Source organism: Polypterus senegalus, chromosome 3 (assembly GCF_016835505.1).
Source record: "Polypterus senegalus isolate Bchr_013 chromosome 3, ASM1683550v1, whole genome shotgun sequence".
Lineage (NCBI taxonomy): Eukaryota > Metazoa > Chordata > Cladistia > Polypteriformes > Polypteridae > Polypterus > Polypterus senegalus.
In genome coordinates this window covers 161,477,669-161,503,528 of record NC_053156.1, presented here as the reverse complement: position 1 = coordinate 161,503,528, position 25,860 = coordinate 161,477,669, and the positions used below count along the sequence as shown (strand labels likewise).

Here is a 25,860-nt window from a genome sequence, read left to right as displayed (position 1 = left end):
TGCCTGTGAAACCAGTTATTTAATTCCATGGCTTGTTGGTAATCCTATTCTGCCACACCAGACATTTTTAAATCAAGTGATTTTTTTATTTTCTGAGGGCACCATCAAAATGTTTTTTAGAACCAAAATGGATTGATATTTCTCTGTCTGTCGCCCAATGGACATGCAAATTGGTTGACTGAAAACAAACCAGAAGATGATACCAGAGACACGTTAAAATATGTTTGTCAATTTTACCTCAATATAAAAGGCGAGGTCAGTGTACTCAAAAATGTTTCAGGTACTTCCTTTTGCACTTGTACTGCACATCTGTCTCTCTTTGCAGGAGCCAGTAGTTGTCACCCATCATGCTCGGAGTAACTTTTCCCTGATATCAGTTTTCCATCACCTTTATGTCTTGCTGAAATTTTTCCCCAAACCAATAATATCTGTCATACAAAAATAACAATCTGAATGATGGTTGGTTGGTTCCCACCTCACTATGGGTAAAGCAAAAGGTATTTTCTTCTGCTTGCCATTCAGCCGCTAGGTTAGACCTGAATAACACACAGTGCAGCACACATGAGGTGCCCATACTTTATCTTGGTCACGAAGTTTACTGTCAAAGTAATGCTTGTATGCAGTTTTAAGTCTGCCAGAAATATTCTTTTGCTGGTCTTGTGGAGTAAATTGTCTGCAGACATAACAAAAAATTTTAGAGTGGTTAACACAACTTCTGCTCATGCCTGGAAACTAGTTTAGTTTAAAAAGTCCACGGTAAACAAATCAGCAAAAACACTTTTTTAAACAACAGTTTTCAAAGTAATGGTGAATGTAAGGAACGAAATGTCCTGAAATATAATATTATGTTAAGAAAACGCTAAAACTGACTACTTACTATCTGAGTTGTGTCATTATGCTTTAGTCATATAAGACTTGGTAATCAATAACAGATATTTTTCCACTATTTTTTAAACTTAATAATGACAAGGTAAGCATCTCACAATTGTTAGTAACATGTGGCAAATTCATTTATCTCAATGGCATCCCTAGTGGAATTACCAGTATTTTAACAAAATGGTTTTCTGCCTTTACTGTCACCCTAGTTGTCCAAGAGCTGGAACATCATGACTAAAAAAAACGGGATGTGCTGGATGAAACCGGTTTTCAGATTTGGAGTCAGCAAGTGAAATTTGTTAAAGTACAGGTGGAAGAATCCCAGTAGCGAAATGCTTGTTGACCAGTGTAATCCAGTATGACTGTTTACTTAGCAAGTATTTGCAGCAATTCTTTCAAACAAAGTTTCATTAAAAGTTGCACTTCTAAGCAAACGCTTTAATAGTACAAGTGTGAGTATAAGTACTATGAAGTACAAAGGATGAGGAAGGAGGCAGATTAGCTCATTTCCTGTGAAAGTGGTTATTCACAGGCCTATTTAAAAGGTACTTGCTGGGGTAGATGCTTAGGCATAGCTAAAAGGATGTCATAAACTTTAGAAATAAACAGCGATGAAAAACCATTACTCTCTTTTGATCTTTGAGGTATATGCGTGTCAGTCACAGGTTACAAGATTGAAAGACAACTCTTCTCAACCTCCATGAGACTCCACCCATTTACAAGTTGAGTATGCAAGCAGTTATACTGTAGGATATGCTGAAGCACTGCTGCTTTGATTTTGTGTTGGATGAAGAAAATGAAGTACTCAAACTTGTTTAATCCAAATCAGGACTGCAGCACTGGATGCAAGGTGGGAAACATCCATGGATGGTATGCTAGTCCATCACAGATTCATCCCACAGTGGGACAACTGTCCTAACTTGTCTCTTTGAGGCATGGTCAGCAAAACCATGAAGAAATGGGACAACGTGTAAACTGCTGGGTGCATGAGACAGTAGCACTAACCACTGTGCCTCACACTTTTTAAAATATGTTCCCAGTGATTTAGCAAGAAATCCATGCAGAAAGTTTTTTCTGTTAAGAAGAAAGTCTAGTTTTGTGTATAACCCCCCACCTAGCCTCAGCAAATTTAAATTGATAAGGTTGTCAGGAAATTTTAAATGTTTTATGTATAAGAATGGAAAGGAAAATAAACACAATGGCTAGTACCTATAAAATTAGCTAATAAGCTAATGACGGCCATTTTCCGTGCAACAGCAGACTGAAGTTATTAGTGGTCAAACGTCACAGTTGCCAAATTACTATAAAGTTTTGTACTTATTCCTTAGTTGAAAGTCTGCCTTTTAGAAATTGATAAATCTGGCACTGTGCACTGTCTCAGGTGTAAAATGAACATGTGCTCTTTAGAATTCTCCTTCCATGCCAGGGTCTTATTGGACATCTGCAGCATTGATCATCTGTGAACAGAGATGCACGAACACCCCGGTCCAAATTGTGGTATTTGTTTGCTTGCTTAGAACAATAGCCTGTGCTTCCTTAGTATATGCTTGCAATAAAGTTTAGTTTCACATAGGTGGGAAATTAATAGACTCTTCTAATAAATGCAGAGGAAAGACTGAGTAACACCTGTCAAGTACAGGTGCATTCCTGAATTATCGACATGACTTTACATGGAGATCATGTTTAACTAATATGCTCAAATATTATGAGAAAAGAATAAATTAATTTTTACAGAATGGTTTATTTATTATCAGCAGAGAGTACATTGAAAATCCATCCATTATCCAACCCGATATATCCTAACACAGGGTCACCGGAGTCTGCTGGAGCCAATCCCAGCCAACACAGGGCACGAAAGTCGGGAACAAATCCCAGGCAGGGTGCCAGCCCACTGCAAATGGTGAAAATCATACGTATTTATTCAACATGCCACAATGTACATTTTATTTTTCCAGACAGGGCTTGATAAGTTGTCATATGAGAGGTTAGTGATCAAGCTATAACAACTGGGAGATCAGAGGTCTAAACTGGCTCAAACATAGAAAACAAAGGTTTATAGTGAGAGAGAGGTTTTCTAAATTAATGTTAAAAGTGGTGTGTCTCAATGCTCAGTGTTACAGACACTGCTCTTTTTAGTACATATAAATGATCTTGATTATAAATATAAATAACAAGCTAGTTTCGTATAGTCTAGACCAGAAAGTTTAGTTCTGGAGTACAACTGTGGTAACAAATTTTATTCCAACCAGTTTCCGAATTCGAAAAGGCCAGGCTTGCGTCTGATTGATCTAATTCCATATAAATGAAGGTTGGTGTTGAGGTCAAACATTCACTATCGAGTTACGTTCAGATAATACTAATATTATAAAGTTCATAACATTGAAGACTCTGTTTTAACATGGCATTGTCATGCCTGGGTTGCCTGCAGCAGCCATGCTCCCCTTAAATCTGGGAACCAGGGTCCCCAGCCATTCCTCCGCATTCTTCTCCTGCCGCCAATCCTTGGTGTCCGCAGGAGTTTCTCGGAGCGGTTGATTGCTCCCACTGTTGTGGACGCTCCGTATGAGCGACTCTACCCCCTTAACACTGTCTGCTCACTCTACCCGGGGTCTCCTCCCTTAGCCCTGGCCTTCACCCAGCCATCCCAGGCTTTGATGCTGATGGTTTTTTTTTTTTTTTTCTCCTTTTTATCTTCAATCTTTGTTTTTCTCTTATCTGTCCTGCTCAGGCTCCTTTTGTACTACTGTGAATTTAGTGCTCTAGGGAGTGTTATCAAGTCACCTAATGTGGAAACCCGCTATGCTGACCACATCAGCGCAAGAATGTACAATCAATTTCCTCATCAACAATCTAAGACTGCTTGGCTACACTGCTGTGCACACCTATAACCCCCTAAACCCGAGCACACTGTTTTTATTTAAAACATGCACACTGCCACAGACTGCTGAAACGCATCACAATACTCTGTATGTGTGCCTGTGGACAATCAAAATTTATTTTCATGTGTTAAAATTCTCTGATGAAGATTGTAATTTTTGTGTTGTGTAAAGCTCCTAGATGACTGACTATATCCTAGCAAACAGAACATTTTAGAACAAGTAGTTCCCAAAATATCCACCCTCAACCCTAGACTTGTGTAAGACGATAGGCCAGTTTGATAAAGATAACTCGAAGAAAAAAAAAACAAACTGGTTTCATCATGTTTGTACTTATCCCCATATCCTTCAAAAAACACTTGACCTATGTCCACAAGTAAGTGCATTAGAAATTATTTAACCTGGATTTTTGCAGGCTGTGCCATTTTTGTTGTGGAACCAGGTCTATTAATTTGCAACATTTTGCATGAGTAGTTTGAGATACATAATCAAATATTAGCCACTAGGGGGCATCACAGACCCCCAAACCCTAGGGAAAATTTACTCGGGTGCCAGTCCTGGTTAAAGTATTGTTTTTATTTCAAGGAAATACCTCCCACAGATTTGTTTTGCTCAAAATCCATACAATTGTAATTCATCCTCCATTTACCCCCAATCCAGAAAGCTTTGTTCACCTCCTTCGGACTCTGACACCTGGGTCCCTCTTCAGCCTAACCTTAGCACTTCTGGCACCTGAAGACTCTCCTCCGAATAGCTGTCTCGGAGGCACGTACAAGACACAACAGGGCAGTCCTACAGAATTACAACTTGTATGCTGCATTTAGAGTATCCAAATGGGGAATCGCTAGAAGGGATGATGCCTCCCCAGTTTACAGGGGAGCGAACCAGGAAAGGTAACACTAGCCATCCTGACCAGGATACTCCCACAGGGTAGGGAACTGCAACCACCCATGCTAAGATGCTAAACCTAACACACCCTGTCCCTATATCCTTCTATCCCCATTCTGACCTCTAATTTGTGTTGTCATCTCACCAGCTTTGGTTGCAGTCATGAGTAACCTCTCGGTATGTATTCTATGCTTTCCTGCACAGCTTATGCTTACATGTACAACCAAATCACTTTTTGGTAGGACTTCCATTCCCAGACTTAGCAAGTAGACAGTTACCACTTTCAATAGCGGTGGTTGCCTCCATTGTTTTTATGGTGCACATTAAGGTTTGCAAGGTCTCAAGAAGAAATGGAATTGGCTGGATTAGTGTTTCCACTTAATGGTGCCATCACTTGAACATCTTGAGGGATTGTCCAGTCTGGCAGGCCAAAAAGTCCAAGTCCACTGGATTTCCTTCTGCATAGATCACAAGAGGGGCTAGAGGTTTTTCTGCTGTTCCCTTAAAATTGGCCATCATCTGTGTATACTCTGTCACGAAGCAAAGGTCATCCTGGAAGTTTGAGTCTGGGTAGCCTTTTTACGTGATTGGTCTGGCATGGTGGCATCAATTTAGTGCCGAGTTCCAGACATGTATCTCGTTCTTTCTCACTAAGTAGCTTGGAATCCTATGAGACAGTCACTCAAAGGCCTTCATAGGTTGTCTACAACTCACATTGGATTCTGGAGGTGTCTCTCCCAGGGTTCTCTGTGGTCAGTCACGTGTCTGCCCTCCATCAGTGGTGGGTGAAGTTTTCAGTTACCCACCTCGCCCATTGCATACAGTCAGTACCTTGCCTAGGAATACGGATGAAAGGAAAACCTGTGGTGCTTTCACAGTTGGTGAGGTGATAACTAAACAACAAACCGTTTATTACCTGGTTTGTTGTGCCTAGCGATGGCACATACCTCGGTGTCTAATCCATTGCCAGACAATCCTTTTCTTTCCCTGCTAAGCAGCACACCTCTTGTCTGTGGATGACCCTTGGTTGCTCGTTGCAGTCTGACTTCATCATTTTTTTTTTTTTTTTGGGGGGGGAGCAATACCTAGTTTTTCCAGCAGGTGTGACAGTCATGCAACAGTTGTATCATGTTGAGTTTTTGTCCGTGTCTTGGTTGTTACAATATTTTCAATGTGTGGGACCCTGTCAAGCAGAGGACTGGGAAATACTGCCAACTAAATCAGTTGTGGCCACTAGGGGATGTCCTAGAACCCCAAACCCAAGGCACAATTACTTAATCTTCAGTTTGGGTTCAAACAGATGGTTTTCATTTAAAGAAACTGCCTCAATTTCCAAACATCGGAAGATATAAGTGTATGCATACACAAAAACACACAAAGAAATTTAGAAGTGAAGATAGCTGACAGGTGGTTTGCCCTACGAGACTGTGTTTCTCTTCATCATCGAAAATATAAACTTACACACATCCGTGCACCTAGTTGGGTAAAAGTGGTTGAGGACAGAGGCATTATGCCACCCTTGAAACAATCTGTTTATCTGTGCAGCTTGTTTAATTTGAAACTAAACACAATGGGTTAAATGAAGTACTGTAAAGTCGTTTATGTGATTCAATTTCCTGTTCATTTTAGTTTACATTCATTTATGTACATAATAAACATTATATAAGTTAATGTTCGTGATTGTATATTATGCACAACAGTCAGTTGTATTATGTTGTATAGTCTTTCGTTTATTGATTTCCTAGGAAATTTATTTACATGGAAATACTATATGGACTAATCCATACCGCCGTGGTGGTGGGTGTTATGTGTTTTTTGTTTTTTTTCTTCCAATTCAGAAATGTGCTAACATTTAGAAGAAACTTGTATTTTGTTTGCTATTGCTTTGAACAGTCCACAGTCATGGTGGCTCAAATTTGAAGAATTTCTATAGCAAGCACTAGAACATTTTAAGAATTGGGTTAAAAACGGAGACCCATAGTAGTTCATCACGTTCCACTGCTCTGGCAGAGAAATGGAGTGCTTTCAACCTGTATGCAAATAAAAAACCTTTTTCAGGATATAGGTGTTATTTAGAGCCATTGAATTGGGCACAGGACAAAGCTAGATCAAGAATGAATTAATCCCTGAAGAAAAGTATACAGACATTTTACATTAATTGTTTCTTAATACAATATACTTAAAGTATAATTACCTCCCTAAAATATGTAGTTATTATTACCTGAGTCATGGTATATAGCAAGAGATTGTATACCATTTATGGAATAACAATGTAAAATGTGTACTTGCCTGTACTGGCATTGAATTTAACATGTAAATATGTTGATAATTACTGAGTAATTACAGTGCAAGTCCATTGTAACAATAGATACTTATTATTAAAATTTCTCATTTTATTGTAAACCTGCTAGTACTGCCTACTGGCCTATGTCAGAGTCATATGCTTGGAAACCATGCAAAGTTTTGCTAGGAAGCGCCCACCTTCAGCTCGAAACAGGATATTTCTCAGCATAACCTGTTTGGTAAAGGAAAACTACTTGGCTGCTGATCATCCATTATTACAGTATTAGGAAATAAAGAGTCAACCCAAAAAAGAACAAGTTAAACTATAAATCTATAAATAGATTACTTTTTTTTAAATTATTACATTTAAGTGCAGAACAAGCCTATATATAGAAACTAATTAATATTATAACTTGGCCCTAATTCTGAAATTTAGTTGTAAAAACAAAACTTTTGTTTCACGAGAGCTCACTTTTGCCTCTTCTGGCATTGTGCATTTCTAGTGCACTGAATTGGTTTGATTCTGAGTTGACTGTGTGTCCAAACCAAAATGATCGATCATATGTGGTTAAAGGCCCGTGTATAAAACAGTCCTTGAGTTTCACTTTCCAATAAGTTCCACCCGTTTAATTTTACTTTTAATTTTGCTGGACACCGTATGGCTAAGAACTACTTTCATTTGGAAGAATTTAATAATCTACTCTAGTACTTCTAAACATGAAAAGTCTTATAATTGTTTAAAAAGAGATCTTTGTAATTGTGGAATTTTTCTTTTAAAATGTTTTATAGTGCTGCAAGCAAAGCAAGCCTTTTCTAATTTTACATTTTTTTTGCTCCTCCAGTGCTATCAAGGCCAGCCATCCACAGATAAGAACATTTTATTTTGCAGCTGAAAACTCTGAAGAGATGAACAAGTAAGTGCTAGAACTTCAAAATGGAAAAGGGACCCTTGCAATTTTGTGGTTTTTGACTCGTGTCTTAATGTTGCTCATTTGCTTGCATATCTGATAAGTGGAGGAGAAGAGGTTGCTTTATTTAAAGCACAGCAGTAAGTGCTGCTGCCTCTCAGCTTCAGGAGACTGGATTGAGACCCCTGCTGTACACCATCTGTGTGTAGTTTACACATTTTCCATGTGAGGTTTTTCTCAGAATCTTTTGTGTGTGTGTGTGGTATCTTTTTTTCCCTGTCATATGAAAGACTTGCATGTTAGGTTGACTTGAGAGACCCAGTTTGAGTGGGTACAAGTATGCCTTGCGACACAATGGTGTCTTGCCCAGGATTAGTTCAAGCCTTATGTTTAATACTGGTGCCAGTGTCCCTAGGACTCTTGATTTGGAATGATGGAGTCTACTACACTAAAGGTTGGACAGATTATATGTGCTCAAAACTAAACCCCCTATCATGTTAAGTGTTCATTGTCAAAGTGTGCATTTTTTGAAGTTGAATAACTGCTGCTTAACGTAATTTGTAATACTTGTATATGGGACAAAAATTAGTTTTTGCTGACTTATTTTCATTGTGTTGATATAATAAAGAACCAAGAAGCTCTGAAAGCTGAAAATCTGGAACCATAAGAAGCTGGTAAATACAAAGTGTAGAAAAAGTTAAAAGAAATTTGAAGGCTTATTAATATTCAAAATGTCAATTAGCACTGGTTAACATAAGGATTATTTTGACAAAAATGGTTTTGGGTATGCTACTCGAGTGGTTGTATCCAAGCAAATTACGTGATATAATTTATATAAACATTAACAGAAAGGAAGCATTTTTGGCAGTTTCAGTAATTTACACTTTATGATTGGAATAGATTCGCTTATTTTAAGTATGTTTATGAACTTTACAGGTTAACCCAAAGTAGATTAAATACTTGAGACCGAAAGGACATTTCAGAAAGACCTGTAATGCAGACTGCAAAAATGGACCAATATCTGGAAAAAGCAGTTCTTGCCACTTGCAGGTATAGGAGTTTTTATTGCAAGTATGTGATGATCAAGGCTGACAAAAAATATTTCTGAAAGAGTTTTGTGGGTGTTTATTGGGACAACATTAACATCCTCTAGGCCATATGGCAATACACAAGCTTTTTAGTTTTAAAAGTGTTTTTTAAATTGCAAAACACTGTCGAAAAATGTACTCTACTATGCCACACCTGGAGTACTATGTGTAGTTCTGGTTGCCATCCTATAAAGCCATACATTAAAAACCAAAGTGCACCTCTAGACTGTTCAAACAGGTTACTGAAACTGAACGTTGTCTTCAGTCTTGAATGGAGAAAATGCCATGCGTCGCTAAATGTGTAAAGGAATCCTCCTACTCGGACACCAATGAATATTAAGGGGAAGTTAATTAAATATGGCAACTACTTTTCAAAAATGTTATGGGAATCTGGAACAAACTACAGAGTCACGTACTGTAGCTCAAGCAGAAACCCTGATTTTTTTTTTAAAAAATTGGAAGGATGGACTTCTGGGACAGTTTGATAAAGTTAATGGCTGTCTTCATGTATGCAATACACTGATTTAGTTTTACTCTTTATTTACAGGTAAGGGATTAGAAAAATGCTGCTCCTTTTTAAAAATGCATATGAGAAGTGATTAACTTTTGAGCCTCTCCTATTGAAAGAAATACAGGGTGGTCCAGATATAATTATGCAATTTTCATTACACTATAACTTATTTAAGTTGTTTACAAAGAGAATTCACAAAAAATTATTTTTGTTGCCGATAGATGGCAGCACTTGCCCTGCATTCCAAAATGGCGGGGAGACAGTTGTCAGTCGAACAGCAGTTCTTTTGTCTTGTATTGTTTCCCGGCATTTGCATTAAAAGTTGCATAATTAGATCTGGACCACCCAATACAGTACTAGTAAAACCAAATAAGCTTTATTTTTGATGTAATCCTTGTGAATATTAATACATTCATTTTTAAAATAAGCTTTGTTTTGCCTTTCAAAGTGAACACTTTGTCTTTCTCAGAATTGACGTGGCATGTACCATAGAAGTAGCTGTTCACATTAGGGAGCTGGTGATAATCGCAGGGGATCGAGTCTGGAGAATATGACGAGTGTCACATCTTTTAAAACACACTGTTTTGTAGAGAAGTGACCTTTGCCACCTGTGCAGTGAGATATGGGGAATTGTTGTGAAGCATAAGCACGACTGCCGACAGCTTTACTTGCTGCTTCCCCCTGACTGACTGACTGACTGACTGACTGACTGCAAGTGACAAAGCAAAACATTAGTCATGTGTGCCTTTTGGAAGCAGAATAATCATCTTGCTGACCCTGGCCTGGACCTTGAATTTCTTGGGGGTTGTAGAATCCTTATTCTTTCATTGTTTTAATTGTTTGAACTCTGGGCCATATTGGTGTATCCAACTTTCATCCCCAGTTATAGAACATTACTTACTTTTTTCCCAGTCCAAATTTTCTAACTTGATTTTCCTAGAACACAATATACTGTATGTATAATTTTACTTGTCCCCATGGAACAGATTACAGAAGCTCTCTAAATAAATAGATATAAATATGCATGCACACACCAGTATGACAAAAACGGAAGAGAAAAAAAAAAAAAATGTGCTTGCCTTTTACTGTTGGTATAAAGTGGCCCAAGTAGCACTTCTTGACACTTGTGCTGAATATGCGGAGACATTCAGAATTCTGGGCACCCAGGTCTTGCTTATGTTAGTTTGTGAAGAATGGATTTAGTCAACACTTTACTAATCCCAGCTGTCTCACACATCACTCCTTGATTCTCCACTACAGCTCACTCCTCTTAAAGGTGACGCGACTCTGGCTTTGATGCCCGTTCACTACAGAGCTTTGCTGCCTACCTCTTGACTGTAGCATATGAATTTTAACTTTTTTTGTCTATTGTTGGTATTGTATTACTGCCATTTAGTCTCTGGAAGACCCATGCAAGAATTTCATCATATTGTGCACACATGTCAATAAACTTGGTATGTGTTGGCTAAGTGAGAAATTCAGTAATAGAATATGCTACTTTTGGCATCCAGATTAACCTGATTGTAAAGGAAGAAATGTAAGCTATAAACTACAAATATTGGGAATTTGTAATTTACATATTTTAGCAGACTGGAGCTAGTCTTTGGTCACTTTTAAAATGATCACTGTTAAATACGCCTTTCCGGTTCAGGCCTAAGGGATACTTCTTATGTACTACTTAACATCCACTACACCAGTCTGTTTTCAAATTGCCATCTTTGATTTATGCCTTCAATGGACTGGAACTTTGTATAGGGCTATTTCCTGCCTTTGTCATAAGTGCTGCCAGAAACATCTGCTGCTGCCCATATAACCCTGAATTGAATGAGATGAGATTGATCTGTGTAGTACCAGTTACAGATGCATATGGTAAATTTTTTCATTGAATGTACACTTCTAACACTTTTTGTGGTAACTTTATCTTTTTATGGTTTAACTAGGGGGTTTAGCCCCCATCTTCACGACGCGAGCAGGGGGTGAACGCACCCCAAGGAGATGCGGCCGCTCCTCTGAAATATTTATATATTATAACCTCCTCTTTGCTCAATCAGCTGTTGGCTTGCTGCTGCCATGCTGCATGATCCGCATCTTGTGTGCAGCTTTAAACATTTAAAAGCCTGTACAGCAGCTATCTTTGTCATCTTCTCTGTCTTTTAGTTCAGGCCTCTGGCGTGGTTAAATCTTTTGGCACAAAGTCCCGTCTCGCGAGACATTAATTCTTGATATTTGTTAGTTTATAATTTAAAAATGGAATAAGAATCTGAAAATCAACATCACATTAAAGTTCGATAAATTCTGAAAAGAATGATACCAAACATGTATATGTGGTTTTAAAATAAGCCAAATTTTAAAGCGTGATAAAAAGGTGACATAAAAACATCACCATTGCACTTTTAGGCTTAGGATATATCACCTAAATGATTATTAGGAACACCATACTAATACGGTGTTTGACCCCCTTTCGCCTTCAGAACTGCCTTAATTCTGCGTGGCATTGATTCAACAAGGTGCTGAAAGCATTCTTTAGAAATGTTGGCCCATATTGATAGGATAGCATCTTGCCGTTGATGGAGATTTGTAGGATGCACATCCAGGGCACGAAGCTCCAGTTCCACCACATCCCAAAGATGCTCTATTGGGTTGAGATCTAGTGACTTTGGGGGCCATTTTAGTACAGTGAACTCATTGTCATGTTCAAGAAACCAATTTGAAATGATTTGAGCTTTGGGACATGGTGCATTATCCTGCTGGAAGTAGCTATCAGAGGATGGGTACATGGTGGTCATGAAGGGATGGACATGGTCAGAAACAATGCTCAGGTAGCCCGTGGCATTTAAACGATGCCCAATTGGCACTAACGTGTGCCAAGAAAACATCCCCCACACCATTACACCACCAGCCTGCACAGTGGTAACAAGGCATGATGGATCCATGTTCTCATTCTGTTTACGCCAAATTCTGACTCTACCATTTGAATGTCTCAACAGAAATAGAGATTCCTCAGACCAGACAACATTTTTTCAGTCTTCAACTGTCCAATTTTGGTGAGCTTGTGCAAATTGTAGCCTCTTTTTCCTATTTGTAGTGGAGATGAGTGGTACCCCGTGGGGTCTTCTGCTGTTGTAGCCCATCCTCCTCAAGGTTGTGCGTGTTGTGGCTTCACAAATGCTTTGCTGCATACCTCGGTTGTAACGAGTGGTTATTTCTGTCAAAGTTGCTCTTCTATCAGCTTGAATCAGTCGGCCCATTCTCCTCTGACCTCTAGCATCAACAAGGCATTTTCGCCCACAGGACTGCTGCATACTGGATGTTCTTCCCTTTTCACACCATTCTTTGTAAACCCTAGAAATGGTTGTGCGTGAAAATCCCAGTAACTGAGCAGATTGTGAAATACTCAGACCGGCCCGTCTGGCACCAACAACCATGCCACGCTCAAAATTGCTTAAATCACCTTTCTTTCCCATTCTGACATTCAGTTTGGAGTTCAGGAGATTGTCTTGACCAGGACCACACCCCTAAATGCATTGAAGCAACTGCCATGTGATTGGTTGATTAGATAATTGCATTAATGAGAAATTGAACAGGTGTTCCTAATAATCCTTTAGGTGAGTGTATGTATGTATGTATGTATGTATGTATGTACGTACTCAGCAAAAAAGAAACGTCCTCTGACTTTCAACTGTTTTTACTTTCAGTAAACTTAATGTGTAAATATTTGTATGAACACTAAAAGAGTCAACACCATAAGACATAAACTAAAAATGTTTCACAATGTGTCCCTGAATGAAGGGAGGCTCAAAATCAAAAGTACCAGTCAGTATCTGGTGTGGCCACCAGCTGCTTGAAGTACTGCAGTGCATCTCCTCCTCATGGACTGGACCAGATTTGTCAGTTCTTGCTGTGAGATGTTACCCCACTCTTCCACCAAGGCACCTGCAAGTTCCTGGACATTTCTGGGGAGAATGGCCCTAGTCCTCACCCTGCGATCCAACAGGTCTCAGACGTGCTCAATTCCTTCGACGATAAACACAAATCCGTCCATCACCCCCAGTGAGACAAAACCGTGACTCATCAGTGAAGAGCACTTTTTGACACTCCTGTCTGGTTCAGCAAAGGTGGGTTTGTGCCCATAGGCGGCGTTGTTGCTGGTAAGGACCTGCCTTACAACAGGCCTACAAGCCCTCAGTCCAGCCTCTCTCTCAGCCTATTGCGGACAGTCTGAGCACTGATGAAGGGATTGTGTGTTCCTGGTGTGACTCGGGCAGTTGTTGTGGCCATCCTGTACCTGTCACGCAGGTGTGATATTCGGATGTACCGATCCTGTGCAGGTGTTGTTACACGTGGTCTTCCACTGCGAGGATGATCAGCTGTCCTTCCTGTCTCCCTGTAGCGCTGCCTTAGGCGTCTCACAGTCGGACATGGCAATTTATTGCCCTAGCCACATCAGCAGTCCTCATGCCTCCCTGCAGCATGCCTAATGCACGTTCACGCAGATGAGCAGGGACCCTGGGCATCTTTCTTTGGGTGTTTTTCACAGTCGGTAGACAAGTCTCTTTAGTGTCCTGCGTTTTTAGAACTGTGACCTTAAATGCCTACTTTCTGTAAGCTGTTAAGGTCTTAACGACCATTCCACAGGTGCATGTTAATTAATTGATTATGGTTAATTGAACATGCATGGAAAACATTGTTTAAACCCTTTACAATGAAGATCTGTAAAGTTATTTGGATTTTTAAAACATTATTGTTGAAATACACAGTCCTGAAAAAGGGACGTTTCTTTTTTTGCTATATATATATATATATATATATATTTTTACAAAGTATATCAAAAACATTACATTGTGTGAGTATGTATGTCTCATCCATTTTCTTCACTACCTTTCTTATCAGTTTCTCTGTTTTTGACTCGGAGTGAAAAATTCCCCCCCCACCTTGTGTATGACTGGATTCCATAATTGCGGTAACTTCTTGTCGTAAATTGGGGTAGAGTATAAAATCGCCAGTGAATGGTGACAAAACTCCCTATTATGTTTTAATTTGACTCGATTCCCTGCACATACATGAGTGGCGAAGAGCAAATGACCTCTAAAATGGCAGTGACATCTGCTGAGAGACCAAAGCAATATACTCAAATGGATGATGTTTTGTGTATTATCGCTGAACTGGACTCTGATTTGTTGGACTCCGATTTTGATGCAAGTGATGTGGAGACCGAGATCGAAAATGAAAGTGAGGTACCAGCATTAGCTGATTATGGAGCTGAATACGTTTGTGTAGTTGAGGTGCCTATGGCAACGTTTTTCTGGGAGGACAGCCACTTACAATGACAAGAGGTACAAACCATTGTGACTGCCACCACCAACCACCAGCTGCACAAAGACAGCCATGCAGTCGACCCACTGTGCATTCCTGCTGGCTGTCAAGCTGCTCCCGCACAGCTGCTGATGCCAGAGATGATTATGCAACAGACGATTATGCTGATTTATATGTTAAACCATTGCTTTGTGTGCTTTTTCAGAAAACTTGAGTTTTTTGAAAAAGATATTCAGCCATCAAAGAGTTAAACTGGATGGTTTGTTTAAAAATTGGGCAACTAAAGCTATTATAGGAGACCACACCAATGGCAGTATTCAATAATGTTATAAACGGAACTTTGAATCATCATTAAAAAGCTAAAATTTCTCCCTGGAGACAAAGTTTATTCATTCAAAATTACTACAAATCACAATGCTGTATTGCCATCAAAGTCTAAAATTCAAACTCATCACTATAGAAGGACTTGAGTAAATGTCTTACCATCAAAAACTGGTAAAAGCTTTTAATGCCATCCTTGGCTGTTCTTTTTCTACATTTATTCTAAACAGCGAATTGGTATGCAATAAAAATTTTCAATTCATTCGGTTTCATTGTGGCACATAAGATGGAGTGGTGGTGCTGGTGCTAAGGATCTGCGCTGGTATCTGGAAGGTTGCTGGGTCACATCCAGTTAATGCCAGAAGGGATCCTACTCCGCTGGGCCCTTGAGCAGAGTTGTTCACCTGAAAATTGCTCCACGGGTGCTGTACAATGGCTGACCCTGCACTCTGACATTCAAAGGTCATGTAACAGGACTGTTTTCCCCTCTGGGATTAATATAGTATATCAAAGTATTAACAAAAAAAAATGTATATTTCTATCACACTGAGTAGTGATATGCAAGTGTACCACAGTATGGGCTTTTTCAAAAATATAAGATTTTGTTTTCATAAAGTAATGTCCTCTGTTCACTTCAGAGGTATTATCACATGCACATAGTGTAATGAAGTTTCTATCTGTTGTTTGACCAACATGCAATTGAACACCACTGTCCTCGTCTGGCAACCCAAACCTCAATCAGTTGCTGATGTGTCATATTTCATCAGAAAATTATAGGTAATAGTGGGTGAATCAGCTGGGTTTCCTTTGGCATACAGTTTCTCAAAACTGACAAAAACTTAATTTCACAAATGATTTTGCAATTGCAAAACTTGCTAAATCGTATGTGTTTTTGGTTGAAAAAAATTTAACATTACTCCTTAAGGGTTTGGCAACACCATACACCCCTTTTGGAGAGACATGCTTCTCAGAAAAAATTTTACTTGAGAAGAATAAATGAACCTGCAGTCTTAGATACTGCTTCAGCCAGTACAAAACTTGTGTGTGCTGATAACTCTGTCATCCCAGCAGCTAGAGCGGTCTCCTGCTGCCTGATGGGAATTGTTGTCCCGCAATGTTTTTGTGGTTACACCTCTCTAATACAAACATTCCCCCTAATATGCCATGTAACCTGTGTTTCAGGTTGATCCAATTGTACCACAAACATTGATTCAGTTATTAGTGTGCCAGCCAAAGAGACTACAATTTTATTTAGATAGATATCGACAGATATCTATTTATAAACTGTTAAGCGTTTTATATAAACAGTATGTGCATAGACTTCTGGGGCAGTAGTCCTAACCACTGTGCCATCTTCAATATGTTATAAGCCAGAGATTTGATGTTAATCACTTGTTTAAGTTTAGTATAATCCACATAGTCTTGGCAAATAAGGTAATTGTAATGTTTATAATCATCAGCTTTTTTATTGTATTACTCAATTTATTGATATGAAGCTCACAAGGTGAGAGATGCCATAAGGTAACATAAGTATGATGTGTTTTATTTTTTAATTTATAGATGGCTTAACAAACTAGGATTGGCTTCGATCAAGGATGAGAAATCTGAAGGTAACAGTACTTTTATTTTCTATAATTGGGTACTAGCTGGCTTACCCAGCTTTGCATGATAAATTCCCTTAGACAATGGGTGTCTGTTATAGTGCCATCTGTTAAACAGGTGTATCAGTACAATGCATCTAACAAATTATTTTTCTGTATAAAATACTTTGTAGGGTTTTAGTGTGGTATTGTGGTTAAGGCTTTGGGTCTAAGACCTCAAACCTTGGGGTTGTGGGTTAAAATCCCAGTACTGACACTGTGTGACCATGAAACAGTCACCTCATCTGCCTGTGCTTCAATTGCAAAAACAACATAAATGTAATCAATTGAATCTTAAATGTTGTAAGTTGCCTTGGAGAAGGTGTCAGCCAAATAAGTAATAATAATATTATTAGGTCACTGACGTTGCTTACTCTTGAACATGCTGTAAACAATTGTCTATGAGGAAAACATTCCTACATTAGATCAGTTCCTGCATTTTTCTTCCCCATATTTTTGTGACCTTTTTTTTTTTTATGGTTATTGCAAATTGCAATTTTATACAAAAGGGGATTCGTTTGAATTGCAATAATGTTGAAATTATATTAAATGTAAATTGTGAGTATTTTTGATTTCATATACAGGAACTTTATTAATCCCGGAGGGGAAATATGAACCGCTATATTGGGGTAAAGAAAATAAACACAGTGTAAACATTTGGAGTTTGAGCTAATGGCCCATAAATCAAAACACTGGAAAAACTGCTGTGAGTTGAGATCTGTTTACATCAAGTTGTTACCTTCCATTAGAGAGAGGAAGGTTACCACTTAGAAGATGGGACCACACCACAAATGTCACTGTAACCTGTCTCAGGGCATGTCACAAATAAATCGGCAGCACAGTAATTTAATCCCCCAAGTCTACTCGAATACTCCAGCCTCAGAGCACGCCTGCTTCCCGGAGAAAGTTCCAGCTGAGAATCCTGCTGCCCAATAATCCTCCTCTTATGGTCTGTTCATCACAGCTTTTCCTCTTTCTCCCCAATGACTGTCTGCTTAATGCTGCTCCACTTTTTTTTTTGCAGTCTTTTATATCGACTTCTCCACCCCTCAGAGTTTCTAAATGACTGGTACCTATTAACATCAGATTTAACTGTTGTTTCATTGCTAGATAGTTACGTGAAAGGAGTAGGTAAATGAAAATCTTAAGTACAGGATTTCTTCCTTGAGCTTTGAACTTTCTCCCATTTTACATGATGATGTCTTTTCCCAATATCCTATTACACCGGTGCTATTCATGTGGCTTGTTAATTGCTTCTGCTCCATCTTCTTTGCATAAAGCCAGTTCTCAAAACAGTGCAGAGTATATACATATCATAATATTAATATATAAATATAAAAAAAAATGTATTGACAAATGCCAACTTATTTTCTTTTTTCTGTAATGTTACCAAGCTTCAATTAAAGCATTTCTGAGATTTTGGAGTATTTAGTTTTTGTACTGGGGAGAGGAGTTACATATTGATATTTAAATGTTTCTTAATGGATACATACAGCCTTGGATGTACCATCCTGCCAAATTTCAGCTTTTAACTAAATGGGGGAATAGTGGTTTTTGTTTGCATTTTTTGCTAGCTATATATATATATATTTGTTGAAGATGCCATGTCATACACCATTTTTCATTAGAAAGTTGCAACTATCTTGGCCCAAAAATAGTGCAGTTGCTAACAAACACTTACAGTCTGAAATAGCCATTAATTTGCATGCTGTTTAGATTTTTTTTTTTCCCACAAAAAAGTTGCATGGATCCTCTGCAGACTGCTACATCCACTGGTTTCTCTCCTCACAGAGATAAGAAGATACACAAAACTGTTTTCCATTTCACATACAGTATGTGACCATTTTAATAAACTAGCATATGTGGCAGCTCATACAGTTCTGAAATCTCCTAAAACACAGAAGCTCTGATTGAATGCTCTGGCAAGTACAGTAATAACTTGTGGACAGTTGTCTGGAGCTTGAACTTATTAATCTGTATTATACCACTGGCAGCTCTAGATTTTTGAAATGTGTATTTTCCTGAACTCCTTTGTTCTCCTTAAATGAAAAAGAATCTGACCTTGATTCAGCTCTTTTTAGTCTTGTATAGAACCTTTCCCAGTAGACCACTTTTTTTGCATTCTGCAAGTTGTTAAACTTGTAAGATTTATAAGAACTAGAAGTTGTAAGAGAACAAGTGCTACCAGCAGGAGTACATTCAGTGAGGTTTAATAATCCTAAATAATACAGTAATTAATATGCAACACAAGTTTTGGAGACACCCTCATTCTATTTTCTTTTCCTTTTAAGGTTGGGAGGGTGCTTGCTATGCAGTTACTTAGGCCATTTACTAGTCAGATCCTCTCTCCTCTCAGGTTATTAGACTTCCTGCTTTTTGCTTTTTTTTTAATCCCTGTTGGACCAATCATTCATGCTATAAGGTGCCTTCTAAAAGCAAGAGGATAAAATAACAATGGTCTAAGCAGCAAATAAGAACCTCTTCTCTAAGAAGAAATGGCAGTTTGCTAATACCAGATGTTCATCCTGGTAACTAATTACTCAGACGGTAATGAGCAACACTGGGCTAGATGTGTTGAAGCCTAAATCCAATGCACTGTTTGTTAGTAGTAGTCTAACACCACAAATGTTCTGGTTCCACTGTAGTGAGCCCGGACTGTTGGAGTGAGAGTGATCATGATGAACCTGATCTAAGCACAGAGACCCCTCCACCTCCCTATTCAGCAGAAAATTCAGCTCATCCGGTAAGTTAATGTGTTTATAGAAATATATCTACCAAATGTAATGGAATTGTGAAAAAGACCTTACAGTACCGTTACACTATTTGGAATTTGCTGTAGTAGGTATCTCACTGAGAGAGTAGCTGGTTTTTTTTTCCCCCAATTTTAATTGGACATAACATTGTATTTTCACTTCAGTCTGAGGATTACTATAAATTGTGAAAGTGCCTATCAGCTTAAAGAGTGTAAAGAGTATTACAACATTTATTTGACAGGGCTGTGTTTCATTTTGTTTGTTTTCTTGTTTAAAATATTTCATACACTTGACGTCCTTGATCTGCAGTGGATGCATTTACTATATACAGTGGAACCTCGGTTCACGACCATAATTCGTTCTAGAACTTTGGTCGTAAACCGAGTTGGTCGTGAACTGAAGCAGTTTCCCCCATAGGATTGTATGTAAATACAATTAATCCGTTCCAGACCGTACAAACTGTATGTAAATATATGTAAAGATTAAGCACAAATATAGTTAATTACACCATAGAATGCACAGTGTAATAGTAAACTAATGTAAAAACATTGAATAACACTGACACAAAACACCCAGGCTCCCTGCTCAGCTACGAGCAAGCAAGCTGCGCTCTCTCTCTCTCTCTCTCTCTGTAGAGCGCGTGCACACACACCCTATCCTCCCCCCCATCCCTTCCCTGTCAGCTGCCCTCTCTCTCTCTGCGCTTGCTCGCTCGCCTCTCTAATCTCTCTGTAGCACGTGCTCGCGCAGCATTTTTTTTTAAAATGAGTTTTAAGCAAAGCAGAAAAAAACGAAGATTAGAACAAATCCGAAGTGCATGCAAAAACCAACTCGCAAGCAACCAAAAAAGAAAGATTGCAGGAGATCACGCTATTAAACTTAAAGCCTGATCGCTGTAAACACTGTTTTTAAAGTGAGTTTTAAGCACAGCAGAAAAAAACGAACATTAAAACAAATCCGAAGTGCATTTAAAAACCAACTCACAAGCAACCAAAAAAGTAACATTGCAACAAATCACACGATGAAGTCCACCATGTAAACAATTTTTTTAATGAGTTTTAAGCACAGGGAAAAAAACGAACATTTGAAAAAAAGAGAAAAGTAACACTGCAACAAATCACAGCATGATCTGAAAAACTAACTTTTGAAAAATCTGTAATACAAAAACCACCAAGAAAACTAACCTTGCATGAGTCGAGCTCTGGCATGAAGTGTTTTCCTTCAGGTGTTTTCTCTCTTGTGATTTCTTGGGTTTCTGGTGCTTTTAGCTGTTTAGCTGGTGGGAGTGAAAGCCTCATGCAGCCATTCCAAAAACACATTCCTTGTGACCCAATCCTTCGTGTTTGCGCCCCACATTACTGGCAGTCTTGCTTTGTTTACATTGTGCTGCTTGAAAGCACGAGGGTTCTCAAATTGGTAAATGAGTAAACTGGTAAACAGTTTTTCCACCTCTTGTAATTTCTTTCTTTACTTCGATTTCAATTTTCTTCTCACCACTATTCACTTGCTTAGAAGCCAATGGAAGGAGAACAATCAACAGAGAGCTCTTGCAGCCACGCGGCTTGCTCGCTTTCTCTCTCTCTTAGGCTGCCTGTGCTGGGGGGGATGGTGCGCTAGTACGTACAGCCTGCAAATAGGCAGGCAAACACGTGCAGCACTCTCCTCCTCCTCCTCCTCCTCCCCAGCCTGCCTATCTGGAGCCAGTAAGTGCAAGGCAACACGTGCAGCAATCTCCTCCTCCCCCTCCCCAGCAGGCACGTGCTCGCTCACTCGCTCTTGCTCTCTCTCTCTCTCTCTCTCTTTCGCTCAGCTCAGCAGGCAGGGGGAACTGGCTTGTTCGTATACCGAGTTTGTGGTTGTGAACCGAGGCAAAAGTTTGGCGAGCTTTTTGGTTGTGAACCGAGGTTCCACTATATTTAATTTTTTTTTTTTTTTTTGGTCTGTAATTCCACCTACTAGAGCCTCACATTATATTTCAATTCAAGTTTATCACAGTAGGTAAGATCTGGATACACTCAGAGTAGTGGTATGTCAGCAGCTACCTCAATCTTCAATAACTAGAGTGTAAATGCTAAATAAGAAATGCTATTTAGGCACAAAGTGTTGACACTGTGGCATATCCTAAGTCAATTACATCTTTCTTTCTCATTTATTCAAGCAGGTAGAAATGCTGCCCCCATCTTACTCTTCAAGTGCATCCAGCAATATGAGCAACTCGATTTCTCCAGGTAGCACCATTCAATCCCAAGTTTCGACTACTACTCTGCCTCCTTCCTTTCAAGACAGACAGTCATGGCATGACATCCTAAACAGCCAGCAAATGGAAATGGGGAGGAATACAACCTGCACTGTACAAGTCCACTCAGAAAGCTTTGAAACTGTCATTTGCCAGTCACAAACAAACTCCTTATTAAAGGCAGAAAACAAATCTTCAAACTCTGTCCCTGAACAAGATGCTAGCAATCTGGCAAACGGCAGGAGCCTCCTGTCCATTCAGAAGGGATCATCTTTGTCTGCATCAAATGAAAAGGGTGAGCAACTGTGTGCTTTTGGATTTGACTTTGTTTTAAACATTGAAGAAAGTGATTTAGGTTACCAGGGGAGTGACTACTGATGGACCATTTGATGTTGTAAGTGGTGGTAAATAGATTAAGGCAGAAGTGCAACTAGTTATTTTTAACACGACAGATGGAAAAAATATATATTGAAAAAGATGTTTGCACTTTTGTTTTTTAGACATCTGTATTTTCCATTGCTCTCTTTTGGGCAGCCAGATGAGATAACAAGACTTATTTTTTTTCTCCCTTTATTGCTGGATCTTTCCCTTTCTGCCTTGATAAGTGAAGTTAATTACACAGTTGACTTTTCTTGTCTAGGAACTGCTATAACAAGAAAAGGATGATCTGGTTTTACACTGTATGCCTTGGCTTGTGTGCCAGAAAATTTTAAAAGGGTGCAAAACAGACGTAGAGCCACTGGATTTGTGTCCACTTTGATATACTCGGTTTCTTGGTGGATTGGTGGTTTTGTAAGAGGCAAACAACTTTTTCAGGCAATTTATTATGTTGATCAGGTTGCTTAGTACATTGCCAGATCAACAGCAGAGTACAGTAACAAATTTTAAAATGTGCTTGGTAAGGTAGCCATTAGACAGACACGTGTAATTATTTCAGTTAATCCAATTGTGAGGGGCCAAAGACTTCCCTAGTAGCACAGTCCATTGCAGGCAATGCTTGCTCACACTGGGGCCAATTTAGCACCACTAATTCACCAACGATGCGTGTCTTTGGGAATGTGGGACACCTGGCGTAAAACTCCTGGGTTTTTCACCCTGACAACTGCTATTAATGAGAATCTTTTTCTAATGTTGCTAATGTGTTCCTACATTAACGTGCTTATCGCGTCTATTACTTGGCCACTTAACCACTGATACCTTGAATCATCAATAAATGTGTAACTGAAACATCGAAGTACACTATTCCTTAAGGAAAATGATGTTTGCTCTCTGTATTGGTTGAAATTAATCCTGTAGAATCAAATAACTTCAGTTCCATTTCTGAGCAGCATGATTGTGCAGGTAAAAATTTCACTGTACCTCTGTAGGTGTGACTATAATGACCTGACTATATGATGGACTATAAACCAGTTTGGTGCTGGTGCACAATTGGAAAATGAATTAATTGCCCAGGTATGAGGATTTATGGGCATGGAACCAGATTTTGTTGGGCTGAGCTGATATCTGCCAATTATCCATGGTAGACCCTAATTTGCTGGTTGCCCTTCTAATTCCCTTTCGGTACTTGGAGCAGAGTTGCTAAAGCCAGATATGCCTGCCCTCTATTCTGTAACCTCTTAAATGCTGTCCTACCTATTCTAACTCTCACTAAAGCATTCTTTTATGAACTTTAATACATTAGACTTCACAGGTGAGAAACCTTTTGTGAAAGGACCACTACTTGTATTTAACAACTGGGTGATTAAGACCTATTTGAAAACCACCCATATTCAGTATCATGACTGAACTTTTTCCACTTGCTTCACAGCTTTTTTAAATGCAAGTTAGCCTATTGTGTGAAATGCATACTACAGTTGTTCTTTAAGGTTCCAGTTTCTTCATATGATCTAACCGTGTGTTATATGGATATCACAGAATAGTGTCTGTGTTCCGTCTCATTCATTTAAACAAGAAAACCACATGCTGCAATAATATACAAATATGCTGTGTGTAGTTCAGCTTCCTTGTTCAACTCGGTATCCTAAGAGCCATTCTAAATGACCAGGAAACAGTTTGGCCTCGTTGTGTGGGTGTTGAACCTGCTTGTCTGGTTTCAGGGTGGTGGGAGCTGCAGTCTGTCCTCAGGACTATGTTCACAAGGCAGGAACTGATCCTGGTCACGTTCTCAATCCATTGCAGGCTACACACAGTAACACTTGTACACTCTGACCAAATGCAGGCTGAAAGTTGAATCTAGCAAGCATAGTTATACTAAGGTAAACGAAAATCGGACCTCCTGGAGGGGAAAAACCTAAGTGACCATGGAAATGGGTCATGAAGTGAAGTTCTAAGCTTCCTAGACTGCAGTTCAAAACTTTTTTTGTTCTTTATAATTTAATACGGAAGCTGAGAGAGGATGTGCAATATCGTTGAACTTTGTTTTCTCAAGATAACGGAATAATTTTATTGTGATCTCAAGAAAACTAAACTTAACCTTTGCTCCTGGCATCAAGATCACTTAAATTGCAATGCCTATACAGCTGAAGCCTTGCTAACCATCTTCTTAAATGACGAACACTAATGTTATTTTCTAAACTAAGGCATAAAACATATTTCAGCCTGCGTCAGCCCTTGATTGAACAAAAATGTGACGCGCTGATCAATACAGTTCTGTCATATACTTCTGCCATTTCAAACAGGATGTGGCTTCAATAAGCTAAACATTAAACATTAGATACAATTATTTCATAATTTTGAGAAAACAAGATCTTTTTGTTTTATCGAGATCTTGATAAAATTATTCCGTTATCTTGAGAAAACATTAAAAAAAAAAAAAAAGCGATATTGCATGTCCTCTCTCAGCTTCCGTAGTTTAATATTAATGCATTTTATTTATATAACACCTTTTCCTTGCTCAAAGTGCTTAACCTTTCCTAGTAATCGGTTGAATGATTTGGATAGGGCATGAACTAAATAATAATGAACCAGTCACTGATAGATTTCAGATTGTAGTCTAACACATTTGAGGAGTTCCATTTTTTTTAAATGCATAAATATACAGTAACTACCCGACCAAATATGTCGGACACGGGATGTGAAATTGTGTTCTCAACTTGGCAGACCATAGCAGGGAGCAGGAAAAAATGGATTAACAATATTTTATAAAATGGTTCACCAGTTAACAAGTGATTTCTACAAGTTTGTTTTGTCTTCTCCAGCGCTAAGCTCTCACAACCCTAATGGGCACAACAGGCAGAGGAAAATGAACAGAATTTTTTTTTTTTTTTTCCCAGCTTATGCATGTGGAAAATCCATAATGTACTTCCACATGGAGAATAAATTAGCCTCAAGGCATTTCTATCATCAGAAAATTATGTAGTAGCTGGCTCTGCTGAAAGCAGGGATCTATAAAGCAGCCAGCATTTGAAAAGGAAAAAACTGCTTTCTCTCTTATTGGAGAGAAGGCCATTGATTCCTTTGATAGCAAAACTGATGACTCCATAGAGCTGCAGCACGGTGAACAGAGTAATGGGAAGCCTAATTGGAGGCTTTTCATTGTAAATATTCAAACAATGTCATGGATGTATTTTAAATAATGCTGAAATCACTCCACAAAGGGTATGGTGTGGGTGTATATGTCTTAATCTATACTAATAAAAGGCAAAGCCCTCACTAATTCTCCAACTTCCCGTGTATGTAGAAGACTGACCCTATCTTCACGAAATTTGGTAGGTGGCTTCCCTGTGCTAACCAAAACAGATGTACATACTTATTTCAGTGGTATGATGCCACTGTCGACCGCCATATTGAAGTTTCCAATGTCACTAATTCTCCAACTTCCCGTGTAGGTAGAAGGCTGAAATTTGGCAGGCTCAATTATTACAGCTTACTTACAAAAGTTAAGCAGGTTTCATTTCGAAATTCTACACGTAACGGTCAACAACCTCCGCCATGTTGAAATTTCTTATTCATGGCCCCATCTTCATGAAATTTGGTAGGCGGTTTCCCTGCGCTAACCGAAACCAATGTACGTACTTATTTCGGTGGTATGACGCCACTGTTGGCCGCCATATTGAACTTTCCAACGTCACTAATTCTCCAACTTTCCGTGTAGGTAGAAGGCTGAAATTTGGTACTTATTTCGGTGATATGATGCCACTGTCGGCGCCATATTGAACTTTTCAACGG

The 25,860-nt window shown here is 38.9% G+C and overlaps 1 protein-coding gene across 2 annotated transcripts in view; it reads left to right on the top strand.

The window, feature by feature from the left end:
* The window catches only part of ipcef1 (interaction protein for cytohesin exchange factors 1), a 307,632-nt gene that overhangs the window by 259,533 nt on the left and 22,239 nt on the right, over positions 1–25,860 (top strand). The window contains exons 20-23 of one of the 2 annotated variants that reach the window (XM_039748169.1): positions 7,766–7,837; positions 16,625–16,674; positions 19,350–19,447; positions 21,619–21,988. In XM_039748169.1, coding sequence (XP_039604103.1) covers positions 7,766–7,837; positions 16,625–16,674; positions 19,350–19,447; positions 21,619–21,988 — 590 coding nt within the window. Of the gene's footprint in view, positions 1–7,765; positions 7,838–16,624; positions 16,675–19,349; positions 19,448–21,615; positions 21,989–25,860 lie in introns of both variants that reach the window. The other variant, XM_039748168.1, reaches the window with a different exon arrangement.